General features: G+C 40.9%; 1 protein-coding gene across 1 annotated transcript; it reads left to right on the top strand.

Annotated features, from left to right (window-relative positions):
• Positions 1-1,459: 1,459 nt before the first annotated feature.
• LOC138784591 (vomeronasal type-2 receptor 26-like) lies at positions 1,460-2,727 on the top strand. Its single transcript, XM_069960211.1, has 2 exons — positions 1,460-1,667; positions 1,814-2,727. The coding sequence occupies exons 1-2, from the start codon at positions 1,460-1,462 to the stop codon at positions 2,725-2,727; spliced, it is 1,122 nt and encodes a 373-aa protein (XP_069816312.1).
• Positions 2,728-13,939: the final 11,212 nt, after the last annotated feature.

Below are 13,939 nucleotides of genomic sequence, written 5' to 3'. Positions count from 1 at the left end.
TACAGTAGCTAATACCACAATGGAATATCATATTAGCCTGTGGACAGATGTGGTGCTATATTTGGGAGACAGCATGATTTAATCCTGAATGACCATCTAAAACCTGAATGTACTTCTGCAGTTATATGAAGATGCCCAATGTTGTATCATTTCCTCACAGCTGTTGTACTACATTAAGAAGTTACGTCTGAACACGTCCGATGGTAGACAACTCTTTTTCGATAAGAACGGAGATCCACCTGCTGTGTATGATATAGTGAACTGGCAGCTGAGTCCTGAAGGTCAACTCCAACAAGTCAAAGTGGGCAGCTATGATACCAGTATAACCAATGGGAACGTCTTCACTGTTAATAACAGCTACATACAGTGGGGAACTGGAAATCATGAGGTGAGGATTGAACATTTTCAGCAAAAAATACCAATATACAGCATCAACTAGATATCTAACTTTTACCCATGTTACCCATGAGCAACGACAGAGCATTTAGAGAATTTATATTTATATTATGTCCTTCTCATTATGCAAAGCAGATGTTTTTGATCCTATTTTTTACATGCTAGTATAGCCCCCAACAACCTTTGTGTTTCAATTTTACCTTCAAATCTAACTTAACACTTTTGTGGCCCATAATGTACATGGGAGTATATTGCAGACTTGGCTCTTAAGCTCACCAGTAAAGACTTATTAGTAATGACTGACATTGAAAATAACTCAGATGCTGGTAATTTTCCTATTTAGAAGCCTCGATCAATAACGATTGTGTCATCTAAACAGTTTCCTGCATTACCGGTTCCAGCAACCAGAGGGCTGTGTGCGTCCCTCTCTGGAATTAAAGACACAGTATCCTAATTGCCCACCTCTTCCTGCTACTTGTAGCTATTTAAGGAGGCTTTCTATAAATGTACATTGCCTGAGCGTTAAGGTCCATTGGTGATGGCAGCTGTTTTTGCGTTTGCACTGAAAAAGCCTTCCTGAGTCTACCACACTTGTGACTACCCTGCCTGGTGATATCTTACTCTCTGTGCTGGTTTGCATGTTCCAGCCATGGTGTTCCCTGCAATCCTGGTTGGTTCCCAGATTCTGCCTTCCCAATGTTTCTGCAGTGTGGTAATACCCATCCCTATCAGTGTATCAATGTCTCCAGCATTCTTCCCAGAGGTCTGTATTCTATTGTTCCTGCACTGTTGGTTTGCATCTCCCCCTGTCATCTGCTCTGCCCGGACAAGCTATCTCCTGCTCCACTTTTCTCAAGAGAGACTTGGCTTATTCTCCAGAAAGTGTTTGTCCACCATCTGGAGTATCTCATGAAGAATGGAGGATACCCTTAAATCACGCCCCTTAGGGATACACGGGCACATGACACAGCGGGCTCATGTCTGCTTGTCCTGACATTGAAAATAGGCTTAAAAATTAGATCTCACTACTGGCCACAGAATAGAAAGATTAGATTTTTAGATTATGACCTTGGTATATGACTTTTCTACTGTACCCCATTACCTGCAAATTATTAAAAAAAATATTTTCCTAAAACATTCTTCCCAGGTACCTGTTTCGGTTTGTAGCCCCAGTTGTCCACCAGGCTTCAGGAAAGCAGCTAGAATGGACAAACCATTGTGTTGTTTTGAATGCATCACATGTCCACAAGGAGAGAAAGCCAACCAAACAGGTAGGAAACACATATATATATATATATATATATATATATATATATATATAAAGTTAACTCTCTTAGTCTATTGTCAATGAGTTTCTGAAAACACTGTCCCTTAGAACTTCAAGTGCACCACTTAAAACACATTTTTATTTTTACAGATTCGCTACAATGTACAAAATGCCCATGGGAAATGTGGCCAAATCCAACACAAGATCATTGTGTTCCAAAGACCCAAGAATTCCTTTCACATGAAGATCCATTGGGCACCACCTTAATGGCTACTGGCATCTCCTCATCATTGGTTCCTGTGGCAATTTTTGGACTTTTTATTCACCACAGAACAACCCCCATTGTTCGGGCCAATAACTACTCCTTAAGTTGTCTTCTCCTGTTGTCATTATCGCTCTGTTTTCTCTGCTCTTTAGTCTTTATTGGTTATCCCAAGTATAAGGTCTGTCCTTTAAGACAAGTGACTTTTGGTATTGTATTTGCACTTTGTGTCTCCTGCATCTTGGCCAAAACCATAATGGTAGTCATAGCTTTTAAGGCCACAAGGCCTGGTAGTCAACTAAGGAAATGGACTAGACCACGAGTATCATATCTCATAGTCATCTCATGTATCCTCATTCAGATCTTTCTTTGTATTATGTGGCTGACATTCTCTCCTCCTTTTCTAGAACTCAAATCAGAAAGTAATTCAGGAGTACTGATTATTCAGTGTAATGAAGGGTCACCTTTGGCTTTTTGGTCTATGCTTCTCTACCTTGGTCTTCTGGCCTCCATCAGCTTCATTGTGGCTTTCTTGGCCAGGAGACTTCCAGACAGCTTCAATGAGGCCAAGTTCATCACCTTCAGAATGCTGGCCTTCCTGACTGTCTGGGTGTCCTACATTCCCGCATCCCTCAGTTCCCAAGGAAAATATATGGTGGCCATGGAGATCTTTGCTATCCAATCATCAACCTGGGGTCTGGTTATTTGCATGTTCTTTCCAAAATGTTTCATTATTATATTCAGACCCGACATGAACTCAAGAGAGAAACTGATGGCAAAACAAAAAAATCTAAGTAATTGACAATTAAAACAATTGGGATGTCTATATTTTCAATGTATCATATAAAATATACTGTTAGGTTTGGTACAGGGAAAACATGTGGACAAGTGCAGTCCTACACTGGCACCCGCCCAGCTGTCCCTACCTACTTGCCTCAGACAGTACTAGGAATTACTGTGGACAACTGGTCGACAAACCTTACACTGAATAAAGTGTAACACAGAACGAGACAAGACAAACAAACACAATAAGGAATGGTCAGGAAACAAGGTCAGCAACAGACGGGCAGCAAAAATACAAAATCAGATTTCAGAAATCAAGGTCAGGGTACAAAATCCAAAAGGTTACAAATAACAGCAGCAAACAATCAGGAGAATGCTTGATCCATGCACAAGGCTCTATCACAGGCACAGGCCTAGGTGTTGACAGCTAACTGACTACATCAGCTGTCAGTCACCATCAAGGGTACACCTGATGCTGATTGACGGGGGGGGGGGGGGGGGGGGGGGAGTGAGGCCACAGCTACACACAAAAGAAAATATAAACACAGCAGGCTGGTTGGTAAAGCAGAAGAAACACACAAGAGAATCACAGAAAGCCAGAGGTAAGGATACCTGTCAATCAGAACACAGCAGAGACGATTAGTGAGAAAACATGGACCGGATCACAAAACACATAAACATAGAACATAATAAAACTAGGAATGGACTTAAGGCCATTAAAGAAAGCCAATACAAACTTGGAATATACTAATAGTCTGGAGGGTACAGGAAGGGCATTTACATAGTATGGGGCAAAGGGAAGTCATTGTATTATTTTGAGGGCACAGATGGGAAATTATAAAAGTCTGGTGGCAAAGTAGGGGTAATATTATAGTGTGGAGAAAAGAGTGGGAATCATAATAGCATAGGGCAAAGAAGGGACCTTACTAAAGTGTGGGGTCAAAGATGTGAAATTATATTGGTATAGGTCACTGGAATAACAATAGCCGGGGGCCCAGAGGGGGCATTACAGTACTATGGTATGCATTAGGACTAGAGATAAATCCAAACCAAAGGTCCACAGGGACCATACAAAGTGCAGGACAATCAAAGAAAAATGTACTCAAATTCTTTATTTAAACAATTATATTTAAAATACACAATAATAAGTAATGAATGAAAACAATAAAAAACAGGAAAAATGAAACTGAACCAAATACATACATTAGTGAGGAGACATAGAGATATGTTTTTATGACATCATATATTGCACTTGCATAGAAATTAATCAAAGTAACTGTGGCAATGCAGGCAACCTCCAATGAACACTAAATATTATACATGATAGCAACGGAAAAATGGGTTTGTAAGCCAACAAAGTCCTTTTTAAAGCTACAGTGGCTAAGCAAAAGTAAATACACTAGTAAAGTCACCAATAAAATAATCTAAAGTCTAGGAGGGAGCATGCATTGTAACAGGTCCCACTCACCCACTCACCCTACGCACGTTTCGCGTGGCTCGCTTTGTCAAGGGATATGAGTAGTGGGAGAAAACCTCATCCTTTTAACCTGGATGTAACCAATCAGGACGCCTCAACACAGGTGAAATAACTCACCCTGATCATAAAACCAGAGCCGGAGCATGAAAACGGAACGAAGAAAACCGGAAATACGTACCGATCATGTGACTCAGTGACGCCGATCATGTGACCCAATGACGTCACTAAACTCCGGTCACCTGACCGGAGAGTGAAGCAAGATGGGAAAAGCCGGAAATGTACGCCGGTCATGTGACACGTGGTTTATATATGCCCGGAAGTGCGTCATTGAGCTCCAATCACATGACCACCCCGCGGACACATGACCGAAAGGCGACCACATGACCACGGGTATGGTCATGTGAAAAAATAGCGCAAGTGGCCAAATTCAAAAACGAACCACATTAGCTCATATCTATAACTTAATACAATATAATAAAAAACGGAATAAGTCTGTATATCAGTAAAATTGAATTATATGTTGAAATTGAACACGCATGCGCTAATATACCAAAGAAACAATGAATAAATGTAAAATAATAAACAATATTGCCCACAAATAGCCCCCGTATAAAACACCCGTGAAGTACCAAAATGAGTAATAAATAAAAGTGCTCAGTGCAAAGTGAAAACGTGCAGTGCAAAAAATAAATGAATAAAAAAATAATAAAAAATAAAACCAAGAGTGAAAAAAGAGAGAAACAGAAAAGAAAAAATACGTACCATTAATAGCACACAATATAAAACTATGAAAATAACTCAATAAATTAATGATCAAGAGAAAAAATATACATCTTTATTCAATATTGCTAATACTGGCACAAAAAGTGCAAAGTGCAGATCAAAAGGTGTATAGTGCTAACCTAGTTGAATAATTAGTAAACAAGGTAAAGACATGTGTGCTTGTATATATAGTAAACCACAATTACGCACAGAAGGTGCGAAGTGCTAAAAAAGTGACATGTGCAGACCTAATTGATGAATTATAAATCGACCTGAGTGTGTTTGTATATATGGTGAACCCTTGCTACGCACAAAAAGTGCGTTGTGCTAATCAAAAAAGTGTCAAGTGCAACATGTGCACAAAAAGCTGTTGCAAATACATAAAAAATATATAAAATATATATGGATAAATATCTTTTACAAATACCTCATATCCTTATATTACCATAAATAAATAAATATATATATATACACAACAAATAAATATTAATATACAGTGCAATATATGAATACATAAAGTGACAAGAGTAAAAAAGGGGGTAAGGGGCAGAAAATATAGTGAGCATAGATTATATTCAGAATAAAAAGAAGAAAAAAGAAAAAATAGAGAAAATCAACACAGGCATCATTCCCATCTCATAACAGGTAGCTTGAATAAATTCCGGATTCTTGATTGGTTGAGACTCCAACAAACACTAAAATACAAAAATACAAAAAGACATGAAGAACATACATATCAGTTAAAAAATCAAGGATTAAAAACGTGTGTGCAAAAAGGCCACACAAGTGATTAAAATCAAAAGAATAAAGGAAAAGACAAAGGTTTCCTCGACAAATTGACTTACTCATAAGGACATAAATGCAGACTTGATAGATACTGGAATGGCGTCTCTACAAGAAAGGGGCATCTCTACAAGAAGGGGGCAAAACTGTTATATTCATTCAACCCAAATGGGGCCATAGTCTTGAGGGAATAAATCCATCTTGTTTCTTTTTGTGCCAAACGTTTTTTGACATCCCCACCACGTATATTGACAGGAATCATATCAATCCCTCGTACCTGTAGACCACTTTCGTCACAGTTATGTATCAATTTGAAATGTCTCGGTAACGATTTCAGACCCACAACATCTGTCACGTCTTTGGCTGCTCGGATATCCAACACATGTTCCCGGACCCGTCTCCTGAATTGTCGTGTCGTCATACCAATATAAATTTTGTCACATGGACATGTAGCAAAATAGATGACTCCCTTCGTGTCACAGGAAATGTGATGTCTAATCTCATATCTCTTGCTGTTATCAGAGTTATAGAAGTGGTCGGTTTTACATATGTTAACGCATGATACACACTTACCACAGGTGGTGGATCCACATTTCCTCTTCATTCCCCTACAGATTTCTACTGGGTTAGCTGGTTGATAGTGGCTACGCACCATCCGGTCCTTCAGATTCCTTGAGCGACGGTAGGCAACAGATACCTGTGGAGGTAGGACAGCATTAAGGGAATCGTCCATGCGCAATACTGACCAATATTTGTTCAGTGCCTGCACAATTGCGCGACTCTGTCCATTGAAGTCTGTGATGAATCTCACCAATGTCTCATCAATTTCTGTCTTCTTCTTAGAATGAATCAAGTCAGATCTACAGGAATGTTTTGCTCGCAGGTAAGCTCGTTTAATACACCTGTTGCTGTAGCCTCGCTCATCGTTTCTTCAAATCTTCAGCCTGTTCCTCAAATAGTTCATCAGTAGAACAAATCCGTCGGGCCCTCAAGAACTGGCCAACTGGAATGTTTTTAATCAAATGTGGGGGGTGGGAAGAGGATGCATGTAGAAGAGTGTTAGCAGAAGTTGCCTTTCGGTACAGGTCTGTCTGGATGAAGCCCTGCTGGTCAACCTGTAGGGAGACATCAAGGAAATCAATCCTAGTACGGCTAAATTTGTATGTAAGCCGAATATTGCGATTATTCTGACTGAGCAGTTGCATAAATGTTTGCAATTCTTGTGATGACCCCTGCCATATCATGACAATGTCATCAATATAGCGTCCCCATGTAACGACCTGCTCAGTGCCTGGTAGGGGGTCCACCTGAAAAATTTCCCTCTCCCACAGCCCCAGGAACAAATTAGCATATGAGGGCGCACAGGCAGCCCCCATAGCTGTGCCCTGGAGCTGCAGGTAGAAGGCATCTTTGAAAGTAAAGAAATTGTGAGTAAGAGCAAAGCGTAGAGCTTCTGCAATAAAGTCACATATTTCAGGGCCATAGCAGCTGGTCGATAGAAAGAAATGGGCTGCTCGTATACCGTCTTCATGTCTGATTGACGTATACAATGACTCCACGTCACAGGTGACGATGAACATATTGTCATCGAGTTGTACCCCATCCATTTTGGCCAGAAAGTCGCTTGTATCCTTAATGTAAGATGGCAGCACTTCAACAAGGGGACGTAATATATGATCTATATATTTACACAGGGGTTCACACAAATTGTTGTTCCCCGACACAATAGGTCTCCCCGGTGGGTTATTAAGGTCTTTATGTACCTTAGGCAATAGATATATTGTCGAGATCGTTGGTAATTCTACAGTTAGTGCTTTTTTCTCTGCAGGTGTCAAGATGCCTTGCCCCATCGCAGATGTCAGAAGTCCTTCCAATTGACCCTTGAATGACAAAAGAGGGTTAAAGGTAAGTTTCTTGTAGCATGTCGTGTCTCTCAGTTGCCTTAACATTTCCTTTTCATACAAGGAAGTAGGCCAGATAACTATATTCCCTCCCTTATCTGAAGGTTTGATGACAACATCCTTCATCTCTGACAGTTCACGCAGCGCACAGCGTTGAACATGATTCAGATTGTCATGATCGGGGGTCAAGGAGATCTTTTCAAATTCGGCTGTAACCAATTTCACAAAAGAATCAATTGCTGGGCATAAGGATAATACCGGAAACCTGGTGGATTTGGGGAGCAAGGTTTTAGGAAACTTACCCGGCAAGTCAGATGAGGTATCAGTCTCCTGTTCGGTTAATAACTCCACAAGTGTGTGTATAGCTTGTTGCTCCTCCCGGGTAGAAAATCCAGTCTCCATCCCTTTCTCTGAGAAAACTTTCTTGTAGAACAGCTTTCTCCCAAATAGCTGTAAATCCTTTATGGCTGTAAAGCAATCAAATTTCGCCACCGGTGAGAACGTTAACCCATATTCAAGGACCTCTAGCTGTGGTTTGGAAAGAACTATAGAAGACAAATTAATTACCTTTGAGGATGATGGACGTTGATCATTCCCATCACGTCTCGGAGTCCTTTTTTGGTTGCCATGGTACTTATGCTCCCATTTACGTTTGCCTCTGTTCTCCTGTGAGCTTACTGATGATATATTGGATTCTCCCCCAACAGATGACAAAGATGTGATAGACATAGATCTGGAGAATTTGGGTTTCTGTTGTCGCCAACGGTAAGCTCGTTTCGAGGTAAAATCAGCTAGGTCTCTTTGATATTTTTTAACCTTTATCCCTTGAATGGTTTTCTCCCACTCATTAAACCATTCATCCATTTCTTTTCGCATTTTTTCAATCTCATCTTGTGATTGGTCAGCCATTAATTGATTCTGAGTCCTCTCGATCTCCACTTCAACATCTTCCAATGTTTTAGAATTCAGTTCAATGATGAGCTGCAGGAACTGTTTAGAGCAAATTGTACATGCTTCTTCCCATCTATCTCGGATATCATCATTCTCTACAGGAAAAGATGGAAAGACCTGTACCCTCAATCCCCTTGGAATAATCCCTTTTAACAAATAATTCTCTAGAGATGCCTTGTTCCACCAGGTTTTCGTTCTCCGATGGAGTAAGTTTTTCAATGTACCTTTCAATATTTCTCTCTGCATCATATCCGGTGTTTGGGCCATATCACCCCCGAATGCACTATCCAAACGTGTTGCCCAGAATAATCGCAATATTCGGCTTACATACAAATTTAGCCGTACTAGGATTGATTTCCTTGATGTCTCCCTACAGGTTGACCAGCAGGGCTTCATCCAGACAGACCTGTACCGAAAGGCAACTTCTGCTAACACTCTTCTACATGCATCCTCTTCCCACCCCCCACATTTGATTAAAAACATTCCAGTTGGCCAGTTCTTGAGGGCCCGACGGATTTGTTCTACTGATGAACTATTTGAGGAACAGGCTGAAGATTTGAAGAAACGATTCCGTGAGCGAGGCTACAGCAACAGGTGTATTAAACGAGCTTACCTGCGAGCAAAACATTCCTGTAGATCTGACTTGATTCATTCTAAGAAGAAGACAGAAATTGATGAGACATTGGTGAGATTCATCACAGACTTCAATGGACAGAGTCGCGCAATTGTGCAGGCACTGAACAAATATTGGTCAGTATTGCGCATGGACGATTCCCTTAATGCTGTCCTACCTCCACAGGTGTCTGTTGCCTACCGTCGCTCAAGGAATCTGAAGGACCGGATGGTGCGTAGCCACTATCAACCAGCTAACCCAGTAGAAATCTGTAGGGGAATGAAGAGGAAATGTGGATCCACCACCTGTGGTAAGTGTGTATCATGCGTTAACATATGTAAAACCGACCACTTCTATAACTCTGATAACAGCAAGAGATATGAGATTAGACATCACATTTCCTGTGACACGAAGGGAGTCATCTATTTTGCTACATGTCCATGTGACAAAATTTATATTGGTATGACGACACGACAATTCAGGAGACGGGTCCGGGAACATGTGTTGGATATCCGAGCAGCCAAAGACGTGACAGATGTTGTGGGTCTGAAATCGTTACCGAGACATTTCAAATTGATACATAACTGTGACGAAAGTGGTCTACAGGTACGAGGGATTGATATGATTCCTGTCAATATACGTGGTGGGGATGTCAAAAAACGTTTGGCACAAAAAGAAACAAGATGGATTTATTCCCTCAAGACTATGGCCCCATTTGGGTTGAATGAATATAACAGTTTTGCCCCCTTCTTGTAGAGATGCCCCTTTCTTGTAGAGACGCCATTCCAGTATCTATCAAGTCTGCATTTATGTCCTTATGAGTAAGTCAATTTGTCGAGGAAACCTTTGTCTTTTCCTTTATTCTTTTGATTTTAATCACTTGTGTGGCCTTTTTGCACACACGTTTTTAATCCTTGATTTTTTAACTGATATGTATGTTCTTCATGTCTTTTTGTATTTTTGTATTTTAGTGTTTGTTGGAGTCTCAACCAATCAAGAATCCGGAATTTATTCAAGCTACCTGTTATGAGATGGGAATGATGCCTGTGTTGATTTTCTCTATTTTTTCTTTTTTCTTCTTTTTATTCTGAATATAATCTATGCTCACTATATTTTCTGCCCCTTACCCCCTTTTTTACTCTTGTCACTTTATGTATTCATATATTGCACTGTATATTAATATTTATTTGTTGTGTATATATATATATTTATTTATTTATGGTAATATAAGGATATGAGGTATTTGTAAAAGATATTTATCCATATATATTTTATATATTTTTTATGTATTTGCAACAGCTTTTTGTGCACATGTTGCACTTGACACTTTTTTGATTAGCACAACGCACTTTTTGTGCGTAGCAAGGGTTCACCATATATACAAACACACTCAGGTCGATTTATAATTCATCAATTAGGTCTGCACATGTCACTTTTTTAGCACTTCGCACCTTCTGTGCGTAATTGTGGTTTACTATATATACAAGCACACATGTCTTTACCTTGTTTACTAATTATTCAACTAGGTTAGCACTATACACCTTTTGATCTGCACTTTGCACTTTTTGTGCCAGTATTAGCAATATTGAATAAAGATGTATATTTTTTCTCTTGATCATTAATTTATTGAGTTATTTTCATAGTTTTATATTGTGTGCTATTAATGGTACGTATTTTTTCTTTTCTGTTTCTCTCTTTTTTCACTCTTGGTTTTATTTTTTATTATTTTTTTATTCATTTATTTTTTGCACTGCACGTTTTCACTTTGCACTGAGCACTTTTATTTATTACTCATTTTGGTACTTCACGGGTGTTTTATACGGGGGCTATTTGTGGGCAATATTGTTTATTATTTTACATTTATTCATTGTTTCTTTGGTATATTAGCGCATGCGTGTTCAATTTCAACATATAATTCAATTTTACTGATATACAGACTTATTCCGTTTTTTATTATATTGTATTAAGTTATAGATATGAGCTAATGTGGTTCGTTTTTGAATTTGGCCACTTGCGCTATTTTTTCACATGACCATACCCGTGGTCATGTGGTCGCCTTTCGGTCATGTGTCCGCGGGGTGGTCATGTGATTGGAGCTCAATGACGCACTTCCGGGCATATATAAACCACGTGTCACATGACCGGCGTACATTTCCGGCTTTTCCCATCTTGCTTCACTCTCCGGTCAGGTGACCGGAGTTTAGTGACGTCATTGGGTCACATGATCGGCGTCACTGAGTCACATGATCGGTACGTATTTCCGGTTTTCTTCGTTCCGTTTTCATGCTCCGGCTCTGGTTTTATGATCAGGGTGAGTTATTTCACCTGTGTTGAGGCGTCCTGATTGGTTACATCCAGGTTAAAAGGATGAGGTTTTCTCCCACTACTCATATCCCTTGACAAAGCGAGCCACGCGAAACGTGCGTAGGGTGAGTGGGTGAGTGGGACCTGTTACAATGCATGCTCCCTCCTAGACTTTAGATTATTTTATTGGTGACTTTACTAGTGTATTTACTTTTGCTTAGCCACTGTAGCTTTAAAAAGGACTTTGTTGGCTTACAAACCCATTTTTCCGTTGCTATCATGTATAATATTTAGTGTTCATTGGAGGTTGCCTGCATTGCCACAGTTACTTTGATTAATTTCTATGCAAGTGCAATATATGATGTCATAAAAACATATCTCTATGTCTCCTCACTAATGTATGTATTTGGTTCAGTTTCATTTTTCCTGTTTTTTATTGTTTTCATTCATTACTTATTATTGTGTATTTTAAATATAATTGTTTAAATAAAGAATTTGAGTACATTTTTCTTTGATTGTCCTGCACTTTGTATGGTCCCTGTGGACCTTTGGTTTGGATTTATATTTGCTTGTGCGTTTTGGACTACATTATTTAGGCATTTTATGTTTAGGACTAGAGATGAGCAAAACAGCTGGAAATTTGTTTTGCAGGGTTTGCAAATTTTGAATCTGATTGAACCCAGTGCTGCAAGGCTAGGGTGCTAACCACTGAGCTAACATCGGCCAGCAATCAGCTACTGGCACTTACCTGTCTCTCTTTAACCACTTAACGTCATCGGGCATAAATTTACGCCCTCGCAGCCTGGTACTTAACGCACCAGGGCGTAAATTTACGCCCTCGCAGCCTGGTACTTAACGCACCAGGGCGTAAATTTACGCCCGATGTTTCCCCGCTCGCTGTGTTTCCCCGCAGCGGTCGGGGAAGATGGCCTGCTATAATGTAAAGCAGGCCATCTCTGCTCGTCGGCACGGGGGAGGGGTGACCCGGTGACCCGGAAAGCAATGGCAATTGGTGCTGTCCGGGTCAGAACCAATCGCCATTAGTGTCCCCAACAAAGATGGCGCCGGTGCCACCCCCACAATCGCCGTGATAGGCCGGCCAGTACCGGCCGGCCCATCATGGCGATCTAACAGTTAAAAAGTGTCCGGCCGGGTTCTGCACCCCTCAGCTACCTAGCTGAGGGGTGCAGAACCCGGCCGGACACTTTTTAACTGTTAGATCGCCGTGATGGGCCGGCCGGTACTGGCCGGCCTATCACGGCGATCGTAGGGGTGGCACCGGCGCCGTGCCCTGTGGAACAATGTGGCGTGAAAATGAGATATTACATTTTTTACACTATAATGTTGGTTTAGCCTTAAAATTTTCATTTTCATAAGGGGTTAAAAGAGAAAAAAACACACAAAATGTGTAGAGCAATTTCCCCCGAGTCCGTAAATACCCCACATGTGGACATAAAGCGCCATGTGGGCGCAGGGCAAGCCTCCGAAGGGAAGGAGCGCCATTTGGATTTTGGAGGCTTAATTCGGCCAGAATGGATTATGAACGCCATGTCGCATTTACAGAGCCCTCGTGCTGCCAAAACACTGGAAACCCCCCACAAGTGACCCCATTCTGGAAACTACACCCCTCAAGGAATCTAACAAGGGGTGCAGTGAGGATATAGACCTCTTGATGATGGGCACATTTGTGCCGTGAAAGTGAAAAAATGAAAAATTTCCCTTTAACGTAACATTGTTCCACATTTGTGCCCGTCACCAGTGGGGTCCATATGCTTACTGAACCCTTTGTTAGATTCCTTGAGGGGTGTAGTTTCCAGAATGGGGTCACTTGTGGGAGGTTTCAAGTGCCTTGGCAGCACGAGGGCTCTGTAAATGCGACATGGCCCTTGAAGTCCATTCCAGTAAAATCCAGCTTGCAAAGGCCAATTGGCGCTCCTTCCCTTTGGAGGCTCGTCCTGCGCCCGCTTGGCACTTTATGTCCACATGTGGGGTATTTCTGTACTCGGGAGAAACTGCGCTACACGCTTTGTGTTTTTTTTTCCTTTTATCCCATTGTGAAAATGAGAAATTGAAGGCTAGAACAACGTTATAGTGTAAAAAATACATTTTTCTTTTTTCACGCCACATTGTTCTGAAAATCTGTGAAGCACCTGTGGGGTCCAGATGCTCACCGCACCCCTTGTTACATTCCTTGAGGGGTGTAGTTTTGTAAATGGTGTCCCTTTAGGGGTGTTTTTTAGGTTTTGGCACCCCAGAGCCTCTGCCAACCTGAAGTGGTACAGTCAGAAATTACCAAATATAACGGAGCCATTGAAATTCACTAGGCACTCCTTTGTATCTGAGGCTTGTGGTTCCGTCAAACAACTCAATAGGGCCACATATGGGGTATTTTTATAAACTGCAGAAATGGGGCAATCAATATTGGGGGGAATTTCTCTGG

Source organism: Dendropsophus ebraccatus, chromosome 1 (genome assembly GCF_027789765.1).
Source record: "Dendropsophus ebraccatus isolate aDenEbr1 chromosome 1, aDenEbr1.pat, whole genome shotgun sequence".
Classification (NCBI taxonomy): domain Eukaryota; kingdom Metazoa; phylum Chordata; class Amphibia; order Anura; family Hylidae; genus Dendropsophus; species Dendropsophus ebraccatus.
Note: the sequence above shows the minus strand (reverse complement) of the source record. Positions and strands in the feature narration are given on the sequence as shown.